General features: G+C 41.4%; 1 protein-coding gene across 1 annotated transcript in view; it reads right to left on the reverse strand.

Moving 5' to 3' along the window:
* Nucleotides 1–3,557: 3,557 nt before the first annotated feature.
* Nucleotides 3,558–19,106, reverse strand: part of EPB41L4B (erythrocyte membrane protein band 4.1 like 4B) — a 183,343-nt gene continuing 167,794 nt past the window's right edge. Inside the window, exons 23-25 of the mRNA XM_086609114.1 lie at nt 9,366–9,434; nt 5,235–5,398; nt 3,558–3,627 (exon numbers count right to left, since the gene is read on the reverse strand). Coding sequence (XP_086465240.1) covers nt 3,558–3,627; nt 5,235–5,398; nt 9,366–9,434 — 303 coding nt within the window. The remainder of the gene's footprint in view (nt 3,628–5,234; nt 5,399–9,365; nt 9,435–19,106) is intronic.

Genomic DNA, 19,106 nt, shown 5'->3' on the forward strand with positions numbered 1-19,106 from the left:
GCTGGCAGAGCTACGTCAATCACAAATCGTACCTCAAAGCACCCCTGGATGATGTAGCCGTGTTGGCAAGGGTTTGCAATGTAGATCAAACCAGAGGGACGGAGAGCAGGATTCATCTCACTTAACTTTAAGCAATATAAAGACAGACATTTAAGTCAGAGGCACCTCCAGAAGGCAGTTCCTTTGATCTCTCATCAGTGAGAGTTGAGCATATTAACATTAGGTGAGATGAACCCTTTCCCAGGAGAGCTGAAGAGACACACTCCTTTCAGCCACCCTTTGTTGTCACCAACTCTGGAGACCATGCTTCAAAAGGCTGCTGTTCAAATGTGTTATCTTTACACGTGTCAATGTACATGATAATGATAGCCTGTGCTGGGCTTCATGCTGCCACAACTACATATGCAAGCTCATTAAAGCTAGCTCAGATACTTCTGCGCCATTATATAGACATACCCTCGGGCAGAGTATCCTTTAACACCTGTAAAGTTAAAGTCTAGGGGCAAATCTAGACTGTCTGCCCCTCAGCACATGTTCACGTTGACATTGTCTTGTTTACAGTAGTTTTGGGTAACAGGTGTCCTAACACTGTAATTCCCAACCAGAGGTGAGGCAGGAGTGTTTGTTCAAGGAATGAGAAAACTGAAACACTTAAGCGTGGCTGAAGAAGGTACGTAGCAAGAAAGAACAAGGTGATGACATTCTGCAGTTAAAAGTTGAGTTTGATATCAGTAAAACAGTTTTAATAAAGCTCCATTAGACTGCAGAATAGGAAACAGTGGCAGCCAGTGGGTAAGACACTGAAACAAGACAAGGCAACGTCCTTGGGGTTGTTCTGTGGAAAACGACCCACAGGAACTAAGCGGCCACGTGAGCCTTTCCCTCTTCACCTGGTGGGAACCAAGGAGGGAGGAGTCTCTGCTCTTCCTCAACTACACCACAGCACGCCTCAGCTGTAAAGACCCGACCACTGTAAAGTAACCTTGGTTCACATTTCTTGTTTTCCAGTTCTGACTATTTCAGCTGAAGAATTTTCCTACAACGGGAGCAAAACGTTGCATTTAAAATAATAAACTAATATCTTGTTTATGAGCCACAACACCTGATGGGCCGGTCTGAGTCAGACATTGGGTTTTGCTGAAGGCTTTTGCTTATGTGACCAGACTGTCCAAACGCAAGTAATTGGATCTGTTTGCTCCCAAACCTGAAGGCATATTGCAGGGTTCCCCAAGTCCACTCCATGGCAATCAGTACGACTAAAGTGTGTGTTCAGATTTGTTTTTTTCTGTTTTTCCTTGACAACGACTTCGTGAAACTGCCACCAGTTCGCACACAACTGGGGACTGTCTAACAGCAGGCAGCAGACCAGGTTCAGCTAGAGTCAGTGCTGCGCCGTTCTCAACTTTGCTTTCCTCTCCCAGAACAGCACCTCTAATTCCAATTTTCTTTTATTTGTTTTTCACAATTCTCACTTTTACTTGGGCACAGAAAAAAATGTGCTGCCGCTTCTCCCTCCGCCAGAATCTCCTGGGAAATGGTGAGAAAAGAATAACAGAATATGGAAGATGCGGCCTTTTGTGTCTGCTGCATTTTCTCTCCTTTCTGATTTCTTCATGGGGATTTAATGTTCCTAATCCATTTCTAATAACCTTGGATTGATGGAGCAGTACATTAAAACGTAAGGAACAGAAGTGTCCTGGCCCTGTAACTCGTAGGTGGACAGTGTACAAGTCGTATCTGATTACCCAGCAAAGTCACCTGAGAGCTCTGAAATCTGCAATCCAGGTGGGTTTTATGGCTCCTTGTGCCCACTGCTCATGTTGAGCTACTTCATTATATTTTATATTGTGAGTTTCTAACTAACGCTTGTGCTATTTATTTTGTCCCATTTTATGGCAACCAGAAAGGTTTGGGTTTGGTGGATTTAACTGGGAAGCCTAATGCTAATTTCTTGTCCCAGTAAACATAAAATAGACAAGTCATTTTATACCTCCACAGTCCTACAATGCTCTCAAGACTTCTCATTTCAGAAAAAGAGCACAAGCTAATTCTGAAGGAAAGCCAGTCTCACAGCAACCACTTCCCAGCCTCCACACAAACAAACAGCTTTAGCTGAGATAAAGCCATCGTAATCAGTATCAAATTAAGGGCAATCTTTTATCTTAATACAAACAAGAGAACATAGTGTACAGAGTAACAGAAAAATATACATCTTCAGCCATACAAAACACACAAAAGCTTTCCTGTTGGAAGTGTACCTTGTAGCTGACAGTCAGTTGTTGGTAGCTTTCTAGATGACCCTGCACTACTGAACAGGGGGAAACGGAGAACTTTTCTTCTTTTTTTTTCCAAATAGTTGGTAGCGTTACCTGTACACTGTAAACACCCTCCCTGAGGCTGCATTTCTGCTAGCACTGGACCACGCACCCCACCTGATGCCTGAGATAGCTCCACTGAACGTAGAGGCTGCTTGCGTGCCAGAGGTGAACGGGACGTATAGCCGGGCGTACCCTCCACAGGTTTGCCCGTACACACACACGTGCTGATTAGTAGTGTGAAAAGATGGGTACAGACAGAGCTATGCCATAAACTACCATTGTTATTATTCTTTAAAGTGATCAGTCTATTCATGTCAGTCAGGAAGGTGGTTTATCTACCCAGGAAGGAAAATATCCCCCTTGCATGAGCTACGTCCACACCACCTGAAGTTCTGCAACCTTCAATGCTGGGGCAGAAGCTGTCTGAGTGTGGGCGAGCCCTAACGCCTAGGCGACCTAGAGAAGGTAAAACTTCTCACTTCGTTAAAAAAAGTCAGTATCAAGCTAGAAAGTCAGTAGCAAATTACTTTAAACAACTGATTTTTTTTCATTAATGGAAATATGGTAAGATTTAGTTGAAGGTTTAGGTCAAGATGACAAACTATAGGGAGTGTTGGGTGCGTATACCTGTATGGTGGGGAGTCTTTCCCCCTTGCAGCTATTTATATCTCTGAGTAAAGGTTAAGGTTAGGAATTTAATAAGACAGCCGTTTATTTTACTGTGGAGACTAACAGTCCTGGGGTTAGGATGTAATAATCATTCTTCTGCTTTAAAAATGGTTCTTTAACAAATAGCAGTAGCTCATTGCAATTTTCAGTTGTACAAAATGACATATTTTCTATGTTACTATCAAAATATTCTGCATAACATTAATTTCTGTGCACCTATTAACATATGTACAGAACAGTGTTTCCCAATAGAAATCAGTATGCTCCTTGCTGATCTTTTTTGCCCTAGATTTACCAAAACCAAACCTGAAATTAATTGTGTTAACTGTCTCTCAGGAGAGATAAAGGATCGAAGGTTTACTTCCCAGCAGCAAATGAATAAAGGAACTCCTTCAAGTTAAAGTCTAGCCGAGACTTAATTTTAACCAACTGTGGTGAATCCAGGCGAGCCAGGAATATCACACGTTTTCCCGATGCATCATGTTGAGTACACAGAAGCAGAGGAATGTAAACAGACAGAAGGCACATGAAAGGCCCCAATCCATTCGCCATCTGACGGAAGCGTGAATTTCATAATTCTGTCATCAAGAGTCTTTTCATCATTTTCTCTCTCTCAAGTTCACGCCTCAGAGTCTCAGCGCTGTGTAATTAATGCACAAACAGCCAATTATGGGAACAACAATAAGTCTCAGATTTCAATTTAAAATAATTAACATTTTCAAAATACCAAAGGAGGGGAAAAAAGGTCAGACTCAATTCAGTGAAAAGGCTGATAACTGATGGCTGATTCAAAAACAAGTACTGCTTGATATTTCTGAAGAGCAAACAGATTCAAGAAAAAGGACATAAAAAGACACACATGGCAAAACAGTTTATCACTTAATCTCGCCTCCATTAAAGGCTACCAATTTCAAAGGAAGCTAGACTAGAACTCTAAAAATTAAACAGCTACAGCAAATGCCATCACAAGAGACTGGTATTACAGCCTTCTGCTCCTCAGCATGGTTTCATAGTGGGGACCATCTATATACTCTGAATTTACTACAGTCCTACTTCACGTGCACACATCAGGATATGGGAAGCAGAGCCTGAAGTCCTTGCTCTCCCACACCAAATCCGGAACACGCAGGCTCCACAACACTGGAAATGCCTTGGGTTAGCGATCTCGTTTCTTAACAAATAGTGCAGGGAAAGAAACGTGATGCTATGTTGTTCTGAGAGTTAAGTATCTAATGCTTGTAAAGCAGTTTAGAGATTTAAACGGCAGTGCAGAAACCTTGCAGCGCATTCATGGACAAGGAGGGGCTCACCCGCTCCTGCTCAAGACATCCTACAGAAGCTGAGTTCAGCACTACAACTTCACAATTACATTCTCACTGCAACAATAAATTTTTAGATGAGTTAGCAATGTTGAATAAGTGTGCAGGTGCAATTAAACCAACATCTGCAAAAACTAATTAACAAATGAAATTGGGAATTCACTGTGAATCCAAAACTAAAAAAGGTTAATTTACTATGATGCCAAAGAAATACTTTTCTCTTCAACGTAAGCCTAGGCCTTTTTGTGCTCCAGAAGTATTGAGTATATCCACTCCTACATTTGTATTCAATAAATTATCAGCTTGGGAAATTCAGCTTTGATTAAATTCTAGAATAAGAAGCCAGCATGCAAAACCAGTAGGACGGAAGAATAGAAAACTCAAAGCAGGCTGCCTGCAGAAAGATGGGATGGCTTGTTTCTCTGAGAAACTACAAGAAAGATCACTGTAGCTTGACATTATTAAAAAAAAAAAAAAAAAGAGAGGAAAAAGAAAGAAAACCAGTGCTTGTTTTTCATTTAGAAGGGCAGACATTTCTCAACCTCAGCTTTCCCCCATGGACATTTAATTTCAAAAAACAAATTGCAACAGCAATTATTAAAAGAAAATCTTTGTGGTTCAAACAAATGACTTGCCTGAGGAAAATCTGCACAACCCTTTCTCTCCAGGCCGTCGGCCACAGGAATGGTAGGCTGCTGGCTGAAGCATTTAATTAAGGTAGGTTTTTTTTCCTCAGAGCAGATATGAGTTATAGGTATTTCTTTACATAACCCATCTATTCTGAAGTAGGTGTCAAGCAGCAACCGCAAATCTTTTGGTATCAGAGGAAACGACACTTTGTGGTAATTATGATAGAAAAAGAGAAATCAAGCTGATTCCTTTAATGCAGACAGCGTCATAGTATTTGTGTGAAAGAACTGCACAGTACCTGTCTGCCAGCGAAATCGGTTTATGCGTCGTATACATTGTCTGGACAGTTGGAGTTGGTATAGTCTCTGCCAAAGATCTCAGTACAGGCGATGGAGTCACCGGCGTTATCTTAGGAGATGACTGCACCGCGCAGCATTGTAATTTGCTGTCTGTAAATTCTGCCTACAAAAAAAAACCATATACAGACACAGAAATAAAAAAAATGTAGATTAGCTTCTACTGCTTTTGCTAACTTTCATCGTTCAATTCATTGCGGAACGCTCAGTAACGACAACTAACAATGAGAACAAACGGGAGGCTGTAGCTATAGCTGCTCGGTGCAACCGCCGTAGATGCTGAACAGCCACCTCTTTTGATGGCTCTTCCAGAGCTATGCCCGAGGGACAAGCCTGATGGCAACATGCTCTATGTGAGATGAAACTCCACGTACGGGACTGGCAGCATTCAGATAAAAGACATAATCAGTTCGGAGGATGCTGCTTACCATTATTGCATTTTGCCTAAAAATAATGCAGAAGGCTGACCACGTGAGATTTCTGGACTATTCTTCAGAAATCCTATACGACTTGCTGGTGGGTCCTCTGACTACTCTGTTTTGTAACAACCAGGAGTCTGGGCTTGAGGGGTCCAGGTTTCAAAGTCTCCATCCCTTTCCCACGTTTGCTAACTGAAACATGCCTCAAGAGAAATATTCTGCAGTATCTAGTGACAGGCAACGTAAAGCAATATTGGAAGTGCTGGTTTAAGAAAAAACAGCAAGCAACTATCTCCTGTCTTTAGCAGGCACGTTAGCGCTGCACTATTAGGGCAAAGACTGGGCCAGCCTATACAACTGGAGCGGGGGAAATCCCTAAAAATAAACCAGCCTTGGACTGGGCTATTTCTCATGTCAAATCACAGTGGCTAGGGCTCGTGGTGCATGTATGACCCTGACCTGGGAAAAGCACAGAGCAAGTGCAGTTTGTCAGTGTGTCAGGACCATCAGGATATGCTCCTACTGGTATCGATTGCATTTCTTTCTTGACAACATTTTTTCTCCTGAACTTGGTTCAGATTTTGAAGCAGGCAAGAAGAAAAGTCACCATCATAAGGGAGCATATGATATTCATCCACCTATTTGGATAGCAACCTTTTTTCCTTTGCCTAAATTATTTTTCAAATTCTGCAAGTCACATAGGATTAATGTTAATCACAAACTAATCAGTTTAATCATTGAGGCAATTATTTGAGCCCAGGAAAGAATGGCTGTATTAGGTTTGCTTGCTTATTGTTATTTTTTAACATATCTCTGTTCATGTTTCAGCTAAGAACATCTGATATGCTCCAAAACAACCTTTGAAGCTGAAGGAATCCCATTAATTCCACAAAATTGTAAATAGTAAAATAGAAAATGTAAAACTAACTAAAGAAACTCTCTCTCCAGCCCTGGCCAATTATGTGTGTGAATACAACCTCTTCAAACTTCTCATTCAGCTTTTAAAACTCAACCTTCCAGGCTACAGGGGTATAAAATTTGGTGTTCCTCATACAAGATCCCCATCCTCTGAGGACTGCCAGATCTTACTTCATGGCATGAGAAGGAGGCATCATTCTGTGAAGCTGATGTTAAATTCTCCCAGCCTTACTGAAATCAGCAAAACTGAAGATTTGCCCTGAGTCCTAAAGTGGGTTTGCTCTGGATAATGGTTTTACGGTATATATCCAAAGCATCATTTTATATATATCTGCTTGCACTGTATGTTTGAGCCAAATATTTAACTGGTCTAAACAGATAATTATATCTGTAGTTAACTGAAGTCTATGTGATTCATACCAGCCTGAGTATATGGTAGTCAAGCCCATAATTTCTCTATGGAAATCTCTGCAATTCAGAGGGGTTCCTGGCATGAACCTTGGTTTCAAACATTCTAAGCAACCAAGTTCTCAAATTTTTCCTCTGATAAAATTAACACAATTGCATATACACCACCAAATTAGAAGCCCTATGCAAAAGGTAAAGTCTTACAAATGTCACCACTCATAACATTTTCCCCCTCAATAACATTTCAATGTTTTGTTCCAAGCAAAAAAAAATAAAATATGTGAAGGGGAAGCAAGGAAAACAAAAAGAAAACAACCAAACAAGGAAATAGAGTAATAAATGTTACCATCTGGGATTGCATGTGACTGGAGAACATTTGCAGTCAGGTCTGTCTGCGAGTTCTAGCACTGATCTAGACCCTTCTCTTACAGCTCCTACTTGTCGTGTGGCTGTCCTTAAGCCCTGGCAGAGCCCGTGCATCAGGATGAACTGAAACGCTGCTGGGGGGAAGCACATCTCTTTGGGCTGGGACGGAGGACCATGAAACACAGGACCAAAGTGTAATTAACCTTTGTAATTGTTTTCTCATTTTTATGCAGTCCTCTAGGTAGTTGCTGGTTTACCACAGATATTTGTACATAATTTGCTTTAAGGAATGTATGATGAATCACACGCTATTAGATTTTTATTGTAATGGTGTTTTTAAATATTTGTAATCTGAATTCTGCTCTCCACCTTGCCCAGGGAAATGGGACTCTCTAGGGAGAGAAGGGGATTTCAGAAAGATTAGTCTGAACTTTACTTTGCTGCTTCTCTCCCTACAGAGCACAACAAAAATCTCGACATTTGAATTTGCCATGAAACAGCCACTCTCTGCAAGATGGAAATTTCTGTGGGAAAGTCTATCAGGGTAGCTTTTGTTTAAAGTTCTAACACCCCAATGATGAAAAGATATTTTAACCCAGCACAACAGCCCTCCTAAATTTTGCTTTCATCATAACTGTCATAGGCAGAAAAACATTTTCCTGAAATGTGGGAAAGCTATTCTGGACATATCTTTTTGCTTATAGAAAGTAGTACTATGAAAGGCAGTAACTTTAGTTTAGCTTTCACCACAATTGTACTATCTGGACTTGGCTGACCTAGTGAAAAGTTGCTGTGACATATTCCCATGTATTTTCGGATACCTTTGAATAGAGCTCAACAGTGGCGCTGACCCAGTTTGGGGATCTTAACTAACTCTAGCTTTACAATAGCTAGTTGGAGAAAAAAAAAAAATTAGATCAAATCCCATGATCAGGTTTATTGTGAAAGAAAAGCCTTTTTCTTTAAATCATTAAGGGCAGACAGTTAACGGCACATGGCCCAACAGTGACTGAAGTTACTTATCTCTGAGTATATGCCCGCTATAGATTGCTACTAGTAAAAGTTGAGGTGAAAGTTTGAGATGCTTTATTTTGTGCACGTAATTTAAAAACTGTGAGTTACTGTGGTTTATAATTATAATTAGAGAATGTTTCTTAGAGATCAGAATCACTTCTCACACTGGAAAGGACAGAAAGGATTATAATCAGTCTCACATGACATATCCAGTTATATCAAGTCCTCTAAAAATCTTTTAAAATGCTCTGAATTGCCTGAGTAGATAGTTTTGTCGTACTCATTACATAATGCCTCTACCCTTAGCGTAGGACTTATTTTTTAAATTGTCAAATAATTGTTTCTTGTTTGTATGTAGTTTACCTTACCAAAACCCCTAAACCCCGACTTCTGTGAAAGTTTAACAAGAATTAAGTTCAATACTTGATTCAAGTTATTAAGTAAACATGGGAGTTTATACAAGGATACCATAGTAGTTATCAACACACTAACTATAATTCTTCCTTAAAATGCAGACATAAATTCAATGAAAATCAGGCCCCTTCTTGTGATGGCACAGCAGGCAGTTTCAGGCAGGAGGCCATGCAATTTCTAGACAGAGGACTAAGACTTCCCACTCCCTTATTGCTCCTTGGAAAGATGCTATGGAGCTTCACAAGTGTCCTTTACAGTCCTGAACTGAATAACATTTTGGAACTGACTGTTGGCCGTGAGCCTTGACCTTTAACTCTTAGTCCTCTGTCTAGTAAGCCGCAATGTCTAAATGCAGGCAAGATAATTATTTGTGTAATGGGAATATTTCACTGATTTGCACTCTAATTTCTACTTGGAATTTATCTTTTTTATTATTATTATTTTAGGACTGCTTAGCGCATATGTTTCTGACACTTAAAAAATCAGTTGGAATTGTGTTAAATACACAGTTTTTTAGTTGCATGTTCTACTTACAGAAAACTGTGGTACTGTTGTAAAAGGATCGAAAAAAGGATTAGATGTATCAGCAGGGAATGTCTTTATCTTTAAAAAAGATAAAGAAAAAGATGTTACTTTCAGAGCACAAAAACGCAAAAGAAAAAAAAAAGCAGCAAAGCATTGCAACTACAGTGACATATCCAACAAATTACAGCAGTTCAGCAGTGCTTGGACCAGACCAAAAAAGACCCCTCCAAAAATGCATACAGAAACCTGATGATGAATAGTTAAAGCATAAATATGAAAACTTGATTGATTAACTTTACCATGTGATTCAATCTGTTGTGCAAATACAGAGCTGATTGCATACAATGCATCCTCCAATTCTGTCAACAGCAATTGGATCATTACCCGCTTCCTTCAGCCAGCACTACATTTTAAAACGTGTAATATGAAGTGCAGGAGCAAACTCTGCAGTGCAGGAACTTCTGCTAAAGCACTTGTGGTTTACATATTTTAGACTTCCAAATTTTCAGTTACACAGTTGCTGCCAAAGACAAACAATCATGTCAGGTGGGATTGAAAGAAAACCATATATTAAAAAAGCACCAGGGACAACTGTTTGTTTCAGGCAGCTACGAGGTCCTGTGTCAAGAGGAGGGATGTGGGTAAAAGAAGCCTTAGGAGGGTTTTTAGAAAGGTGTCTGGAGATGGAGAGGTGAGAGACCAACATGTCCATGTGCTGAGAAGCCTAAGAGCTCCCAGGACTCAGTTCATGCATGTACAGTCACTGGTGTGACGGGGCCCTGCTGGAAGTCACTTCTGCCCTTTTTTAAAATAATTTCAAACTGAAATTAAAGAAATATTAAAACCAGCAACAATCTCTGTCCCACTTCATTTTTAATGGTTTCCCACGATTTTCCTCTCTAGAACGCAGACTCATTCATTCATTCAAAGAAAGGACAAAATATCAAATAAAGGTATCAATTTTGAACTGTATGTCATGCTTTCCATTTGGAAAAATGCATTTTTTTTTGCTGTAAAGGTGTGGTTTTCACTTTATTATAGAAACTGCTGTGCATTTGTTTGTTATGCGTGTTTTCAAGCATAATTCACTGACTACAGCTATATAATTGTTGTTTAATAATGATGAAAGCTACACCGAGGGCCCTGAGCCCTTGTAGGCCAAAGCAAAACCTGAAATTATGACGTCAAATATAATTAAGTAAATGTATAGTGTTTATTTTGCAAATCAAATAACAGAAACATACTGGCTTATAAGGATGCCAAGGGAAATTAACAGCCATCTGTGGGCCCACTTCTGCAAATACGTGGAATTAATCTTGGCGTTAATTGTCAGGCTGCTTACATGTGAGGAGTATGGATGGCAAAGATACAGTTAAGCATGTAAATACCTTTTTAACAGAACAGAGGTGTTTATAAGTCAATTACACAGGTGCAAATGAATAAACAACTGTGCAAGGGAGAAATTCTTTTAAATCACAATTTTCTATGCAAACATATTAAAGAAAATTTCACATTCCTTTTATAGTCCTATACTCATGCCTGTTAGCAGAGTGTACGTGTACCGCATTGTTGACTGAAACTACTCGTTAGATCGAAGCAAGAGCTCCTTGCAAGTTTGTTATGTTACGGCACACCCAGAGCCAAGTCTGCCAAGGCAAAATGTGAACAGCTGTAGCACGTCTCACTCTTCTGAGAGACAGCAAATACCCATGAGCCCAGGCTGTCATTCTCAGGTTATGAAGGGTGTACAATATGATGTTATAGCACAAAATACAGGCGCCCTCCATTACAAACACCATCTTTGAGCCAAAGGCAAACAGGGATAGGAAGCTGGTTGCTCAGATGAGGTATTGAGCTTGATATGCTACATCCAAAATCTCTCTTATTTTGCAGGTTGGTCTCATTAAGGAAACGACGCACAGTTATCAAATAGAGAAAAGAAAAATGACGCAGAATAGCATTCGAGAGCCCACTGGGATTTGGGACCAGAGGCGCATTAAGAGGAGTCAGCCCTGATTGCGCGCTGCAGCACACAGTCATACAGAATACTCTCTTGCAAAATCAGTCCTGCAATCGTGGATGTGCTTGAGGCCAGTCCACATATCAAACATGGCAAAAAATGGTTAATCTGGCTTAGTTATTAGCATGAGTTCCTCTCTTGGGGAGCTATGCTTATTTAATCTCAGGAATAAGACAATCTCAACAAATTAAAGTCTCTCCAGGTTCTAAACACACCAATTCCCGGCATTTTAAAGAAACTGAAAACAGAAATTAAGGAACAGAGGGAAAAACACATACTTGTGATCAATTTAAGAATGACAAACAGAAATCATCCTGCTCAGCCCTTAGGAGGGGGTTGAGGGCCCTTAGAGGCCCTCAGCCTCTTTCTTTCTCTCATCTTTTTTCCTCCTGAGAAGAGACCACTGTTACTCAAATGCCACACCAGAGTTCATTGGTTTGGGCAGGGCCTCGACAGGAGCACTGCTGCTGTCTCCCACAGGCAAAGCACAGACAACATCGTTGTCTCCTCAGCACTGGTGAGAGTTTCTTACCTATTCATGGCTGGGCTTTTTTGAGTAGGCAGTAGGTAAAACGTCCTCATCCACACAATGGCAGAAAAAATTCCATATATTTGAGAACGCTTTTCAGACTGAGGATAAGCAGGATGGGGAGACAGTAGCGTGGAAAGCAACAGTTAAGCAACTGGTTTACATGAAACAGCATTTGGAAATTTGAAAGGTCTTTTCACCCAGCAATACAGTTTGGCTTGCCCGTCCTGCATGTCTACCATTGCAGCAGTGTGCTGATGACAGCAGCAGTTGCCAGCACCTGGGATGAGGAAGAAAACCCTGTGATTCCCACCCTATCACACAAGGAAAGCAGAGTCATGTGTGAGTCTCCTCCTGACCCTTGTCTTGAGGTTGAGTCTATTGCATGGAGTCAAAACTCTCAGAGTAGCTCAGAAAGCAAAACAACTCCCTGACCAGAACAGGAAGCGAAGACCTAAACGTTATGCATTTCCCATGCACTGCATAGCCTCTATCCCTGCCCTAGGAGGAAGACATACCATACCTTTCAACACCTCCTGACTCACGTGGCAGAAGCAGTTCCTAAACTTCTCCTGGGTGCTTTCTTCTCCCTGCTGAGGCAGCATCTGTTGAAAGATGCCACCTGGGGACTGAGAAAGCAAGAAAAGCAGAGCCATCTCCACCACCTACCATGAACCTGCAGTTCCTCCAGCCTCAGGAGACCTTCAACAGCTTCCAGGCTCTACCTGGGATTGCAAACATGAAGTGAAAAGAGAGAGGGAAGAGGCGGTGGACAGCTCTATGTGCAGGTATTCTGCCTGCTTTGGTGTAAGTCAGAACAAGAGAAATAACAGCTTTGAAGTTTACGACTGAGTGCAAATCTTCCTGTGGTGGTAGGTGGAGCAGCAATCGTGTCCACATTGCAGAGCTGCTCAGATGAGCACATTCTGGCACAGTCAGGCTCTTCCACAGGAGCAAAAGGGATTAAATGGTGTCACAGGGGCTACAGAAATATCATGAGCAACGAGAGGGCAGAGCAGTGCTCTGGATAACAGCATAGACGGATTTTTAAGTATAAAACTTGATTTCAAGCACACCTGCTCTCTCTGCAGGAGTGAAAATAGATAGTCTTGCGAACTCACAACCATAAAACAACCTTTAAAGCAGGTCCCATAAGTAACTGTCGTGTCACAGAAGCATGGCATGAAAGGGGAGTGAAGGTGTTCTGCATTCCAGCGGCCTCTCGCATGCTGAGGGCTTGTTTCACAACCTCAAATGCCCCTTGCTTGAAAGGTCAGGGTGCATTACCATAGCAGAACTACTTTGGACAACTATGTCCTTGTCGAGAATATTTAGCTTGGCGAGTTGAGAATTTACTAAGCTTAAAAGAACAGTTGATTCTTAACAAAAAGAAAGAAAAAAAGAAAACAATAATACAAAAGGGATCAGCACAGTCTCAGGAACTAAGTCCAATGGTTGAATAATCAATCTTTAAGGAGAAAAATCTGAAAACCAGTCAATATAACAGTCACATTGATTTTGCGGGAAAATACATGAAATTTTATTCCTCCTGGGATAATTTTCTGCTAGTATTCAAAAATTCTCGTTGCATTGTTAGCTGTCCATTGGGGTGACATATTTTGGAGGTATCTTTGCCACAACCAGAAAGAATTAACAGCACTTATTTTCCTTGATATTTAGACTGCAAGGAAGAATGAAGGAGGTTGAAGGAAGAAAAGGACAACAGGACAAGAACCTTCTCCTTTTCTTTGCATTTGTGCAAAGAGTTCTGGGCAGAATTTAGAATCTGAGTAAAAACAATTGCACTTTTCTGAAACACCTTTTAGATGGGTTAGGGAAAACAGAACTGTAACGTTCTCATAAAAGCAAATGGAAGTGGTGGAAGACAAAGAAAGAGTATTCCCATCTGAAATGAAAACAGCAGGAGACTTGTGGAAAATAACTCAGCAGTTGGATTGTGTTAATTGATAGAAAATTAGCTATTTTTGGTATTTCTATCAGAGGGGAATATTACGAATGTCCTTGCTGTGACAAAAAATATACCACTTTTAGGAGAAGTGGGCTTAATTTGAATATGCTGTCTTGCATCTAGGGTAGTCAGTATATTCACTGCCCTGACACAACTTTCTTTCCTTCTACAAAGGTCAGGTAAACGTTTTCTGCTGTTGACACTTCGCTTCACTTCCACCCCTGCACCTTGACTGGAGGCCTTTATAATATGCTGGAGAAAACGTGCGATCCCAGTGAGTTTGCACTGTCACTTCATATACTGGCCAGATGGAAGACAGACTTCAGGGCAAACACTTCACTACATTCCTGTGCATAGCAGCAGAAGCAGAGCTTCTAACACCTGAAGCGGTGTCATAAACACAGCTCTCAGTATACACATATAGCCAGAGGAATATTCTGTAGTGCTTTATTTAAAAATACATGCTATAAGTTGAATACCGTCACATTCATACAGCACAGAGATTTGTTTCTACTTGTCAAATTAGAAAAGATCAGCAGACGATACTACTGGAGTACATTGCGTTAGCATTTCCCAGTCCTGGCATGTGACCTGACTTAAAAAACACCAGTTATCCATTAGATCCAGTTTGTAAAACCAGCGATATGATTACGGACTCTACAATTGTTCAGTAAAGCTCCTTCTCTGCTGTCAAACCATTTCAGTGGCTGAAATTAATATCGAGGGGGAAAACGTAAAAGCGAAGAGTTTCTGGTATTTTTCATGATGCAATACCCTCATGGCCAAACAAACTCTTTTGAGTGGGAGTAGTTCCTGGCTCCAGTGATCGCTCAGGGAATGCCAATCCCAGTTCACTCCCTTTGCATGTGGCAACAAAAAGGGCATGATAGGTAAGCAGGCATAATCACTGCCTGGATGCAGAGGGCAAAAATCAGACCAGACCAGTGCAGCTCAATAAACTTGTAACAGGATGGAGACGTAAGTCAGCAACACCATTGGCTAATCAGTCTTGGAAAAGGCTGTGTGAACTAAATGCCTTGATGAACCACACGTGGTGCAAACCCCACCTGCACTGCATCTCAGACCACCTTCTTTTCACAGGATGCACGACTCTTCCAGCTTGTTGAAACAATATCCAGGTGTCAGTGTCAGCAGATGGATTTCGTTCACACACAATAAAGACGGGCAGTTTTGCAGAAACGTCCCATTGAAAACAATCTAAGGCACCAAATATGAAGTTTCTGAAGAGGACAGGTTTCTGTGCAAGCCACCAAGCCAGGAAACAGTATGTGTTCAAGAACCTCCCTGCCTACTGTCACTCCCTCTGGGGAGATAAGACTGTGAAATCTCCTTCCTAGCTCCATTTGGTCTTCAGGTCTGCCTTGCTCATCTTGCAAATAACTGGTGGAGACTGGAGTTCAAGGAAATGCTTTGAAAAACATTAATTGACACCTAAAACCCAACATAAGTGAATCTATCTGTTTGACTAATCTGACTTACCTGCTTCGTGTGAGTTTCCGCAGGACTGCAGGGCTCCAGCAGAGAGTCCCCCTCCCCATAGGTACTGCTTAAATCCTTTTGGTGAACTGAGGAAACTCCACCTTGAAAGCCATGTTCATTCCACGTGTCCTTGCTGTGTCAAGCTGTCTTGGGGTCCCCTCAAATGGTGAACTTGCCATTTCTCTGCTCACTGCCGTACATCAGCCCTTCTCTGGACCTTGCTGCAGGCTGAGTCCACCTGTCCTGGAATGTGCCTGGCAGCATACACCACGTTCTCGATGTCTCACTGGGTCCTTGTACAATAGAGCCAATACTTTCCTCTCCATGAGATACTTTTGTCCCTCTTAGAGTGACTTTGCGCAACCCTTGCTAACATAGAGGCATTGTAAGGAGGTGGCTGCGTGGCTCCTTGGTGTGCTCCAGTGACTTTTGGCTCCCAAATGGATGCTCAAGGGAGTTCATGGGAGTAATGTACAAGGCCTCTGCTGAAGCTTAGCTTTGCTGCAGATATAGCATTTCACAGATATTTAACGCTTAGTAGTTTGTAGCTACAGTACAAGCAATACACTGTTTACAAGCAGGTCTACCTAAAACATGGTAGTTAAGATGCCTTGGATAAAATCCTGAATCTTCATGCCAACTTTTGTACTAATTTGCATGGGCAGCCCTGCAAATCATGTTGGTCCTAGTAATCCCTCTTATGCTGCCTTTAAAGATGGAGCACTCTGTTGACTTTCACTCTAAGGATTCTAATTGCGGGTTGCCAGCAAAACAATTTCAGAGGTATTGGGAGGGGACGGGGGATGATGGTAATAATGTTATTAAGTCACCCCAGCATCTCTACAGTACATCGGAAGGGAACGCAAGTCCTGGAACATTTTTACAATGTAGCTTTGCGTTGAGATTATTTTTGAGAAGACATGCTTCAAAAGTAGAATAAGGACAATTCAGATGTGACAAAAGCATGACAGTGTCCCTACTCTCACAGTCTTCAGGATTTTCAGTACTCTTTTGCTGATGCTGCGAAGGCGAGGAAGCTCAAGCAGAACATAACCTCAGCATGGGCTGTCAGCCCAGTCACCATCCCCTGAGGAAAACGTGGCAAGGCAAAATGTCACAGTCTTGATGCGTTGGTTAAAATGCAGACTGAAGATTGCAGCATTTGCTTGGTCTTTGTTTAAAACACAGAAACGAAGCAAACAAAAAGCAGTAGGCATACTTGCTGAATATGGTTGTTCTCCAACATTGCTGCAGAGTAAGTCAGTTGCACTGCCAGGACAGCTAATGCAAAGATACCTTTTTTGCCCCTTGGTCTTTACCAGTGAAAAACAATGATGATCCAGTGCCAGGTACCTAGATCTCAGGCACAACCAACAAAATCAAGCAGCATCTTCTGCAGATGGAGGCTGTTCTCATAGAAGAAAGTCACTAAAGATGGATAACATGAAGAGGAGGAAATGAGTACTGTGATTCCTGCCAGTTGAGAGTGCCCCAGGTAAGCCGTATATTTCCCAATTTCACTGCCAGCAAGCAGACTGTACATGCATTTTGTACCAGATGGAAAGTCACCACTAGCCACACCTAATTATTTCTAAGCATATTCTCATCATCCAATAACTGTTGGTTCACCATGTTTTATTATCATGGAGACTTCAAACTCAGGGACATTTCAACGAAGGCTGACTAATTACCACATAACATACGTGCACTTTTGCAAACGCATCAGGATCACATTCCTCTATTGAAAAGTTATGTAGATTGACGCAAACAGTGCACTGCCTGACCCTTGTCCAACACAAACAAATAGTTTGAGTTTTTACTGTACTCAATCTCTACTTGTGTAAGAGCAAAAGCTGGCTGAAAGTCCTTAAGTGTACAGAAACTCAACCAATCACTGTCCCTTTGAATGTCAGGATATTAAGAAATACTTTGCATTAGTTTTCTGTCCTATTTTTCTGGGCTATTGAGCTCTGAAAAAATCCCCAGGAGTTTATATAGTTCATTATTCCAAAGGAAAAGAATAGCACAGGTAGATTAAAGTCAGTGGAGCTGCAGAAAAGTGTTAAAATGACAAACTGGTGCTCTACTTTTATACATCTATCCAGAAGGACACTTGAGTATATTTTCAACTTCAGCATGTGACTAGTCCCAGTGAGTACTGCAGCCTTAATCTGTGCATGTGCCTACAAATTTTGTGACCTCTCGTGGATTACGATCTACTCAAAAACACACAAGAATGCTGACTGCTGTGCTGCAGTACGCCAGACTCGCTACTCTTAAAGTCTGCTCTGAATTAAGCTTCTATATGACAATCATCAGTTCCCATCATAATACGCCACCCTTTCCAACACGCATTGTGGAAACAGAACACTGCTTCTTTAAATGTAGGATACAAAACTATGATCCTATCAATAAGACTAACTCGAGTAGAAGCTAAAAGTCTGTAAGGAACAATGTCTTGCTTGATTTAAGATTTGTGCGTGAACAAATCCAATCCTCTATCTACTAAATATTTTGTGATAAATGTTACTTATAAAAACCTATTTATTCATAACTTCATGCCCTTGGCTATGGAATCATTCACATTGCCAGCTACCAAGCATTGAAAAAACATAAAGCTTCTGTCTTGACTGCAAGTAAAATCTTCTTGTGTTCTAACACAACAGCTCATTAGGTATATACATTTACAGATTCAAACACTTACATTGTAATACTTTGCGAATTCAATGCCATGAAACACATCAGATGCTTCTGTGTCTGTCGAAGCAATCCGGCATCAAAGTAAATGTATTGTTCATTTTCTCAGCTTATTTCCATCTGTTCAAGAACAAATTGGGATGCTACCTTAAGAGCCAGTATCCCAATCTGAGACACTGTACTCAGGCATGTTCCATAGCTAAAGAGATTAGTCCTAGCCAAGGGATAATCCCAATCGATTAGGGCTATTAGCACACAGCTTACTCTCGCCCATCCTTAATTACGGCAGAAATTTCTCCTTTGGACCAAAAGGAAAAGTACAAAACTCTTCTGCTTGGCCCAGGAATGACAGCAGTTTCAATGCCAGAAGGCTCATCTATCGTTTGAGCAGAGCTCTGCTTCCCCATAATTCGTTTATTGGGCAAAGGATCCAGGGGAACCATTATCAAAGACATCTCTGTGAAAGCAGCTGAAGAAGATTATAATGCTGCAGTGAATGGGAAAAGAAAAGGGAAATGGGAGACAGGCCAAACAACGACATTCCTCTCCCTGGAGGTCTGCTTGTGGCACTTCTTTGGGCGAAGAAATATATTGTGAATAAAATGTCACAGGCAGATCTGGGTCTCCAGCCAGTAACTTCCTGCCCATCCCAGCAGGAGCTTGCAGGGGAGCCAGACTGGGAGCTGAGGATTTCCTGCGAGGCATGTTTCCAGCACCACTGCCTCCGAGGCCCCTTCCCAGCACCATGTGGTGATGGAGGAGGCCAAAACACACTGTTATCTGGCAACCTCTGCTGATGTTATGGTTCCTGGGAAGATCATAGTTAACTCCTTCAATTCAGAAAAACCCTGAAGTCTTCCTAAAATGTAAGAGGAGCAGAAAGTGGTCCTGTCAACGTCATAACTGGGGAACAATGAGGAGGCTTACAGCGCTTACTTTAACTTTCTCCCCAGGAGCTCTAGGATAGCTGGAAGCTGAGGCCTGGGATACTGTTTCCTTGGGGCGGGTCATTCTGATTTGTTGTTGTTTTTTTGG

The sequence above is a fragment of the Tauraco erythrolophus genome, chromosome 3, assembly GCF_009769465.1.
Source record: "Tauraco erythrolophus isolate bTauEry1 chromosome 3, bTauEry1.pri, whole genome shotgun sequence".
Taxonomy (NCBI): Eukaryota; Metazoa; Chordata; class Aves; order Musophagiformes; family Musophagidae; genus Tauraco; species Tauraco erythrolophus.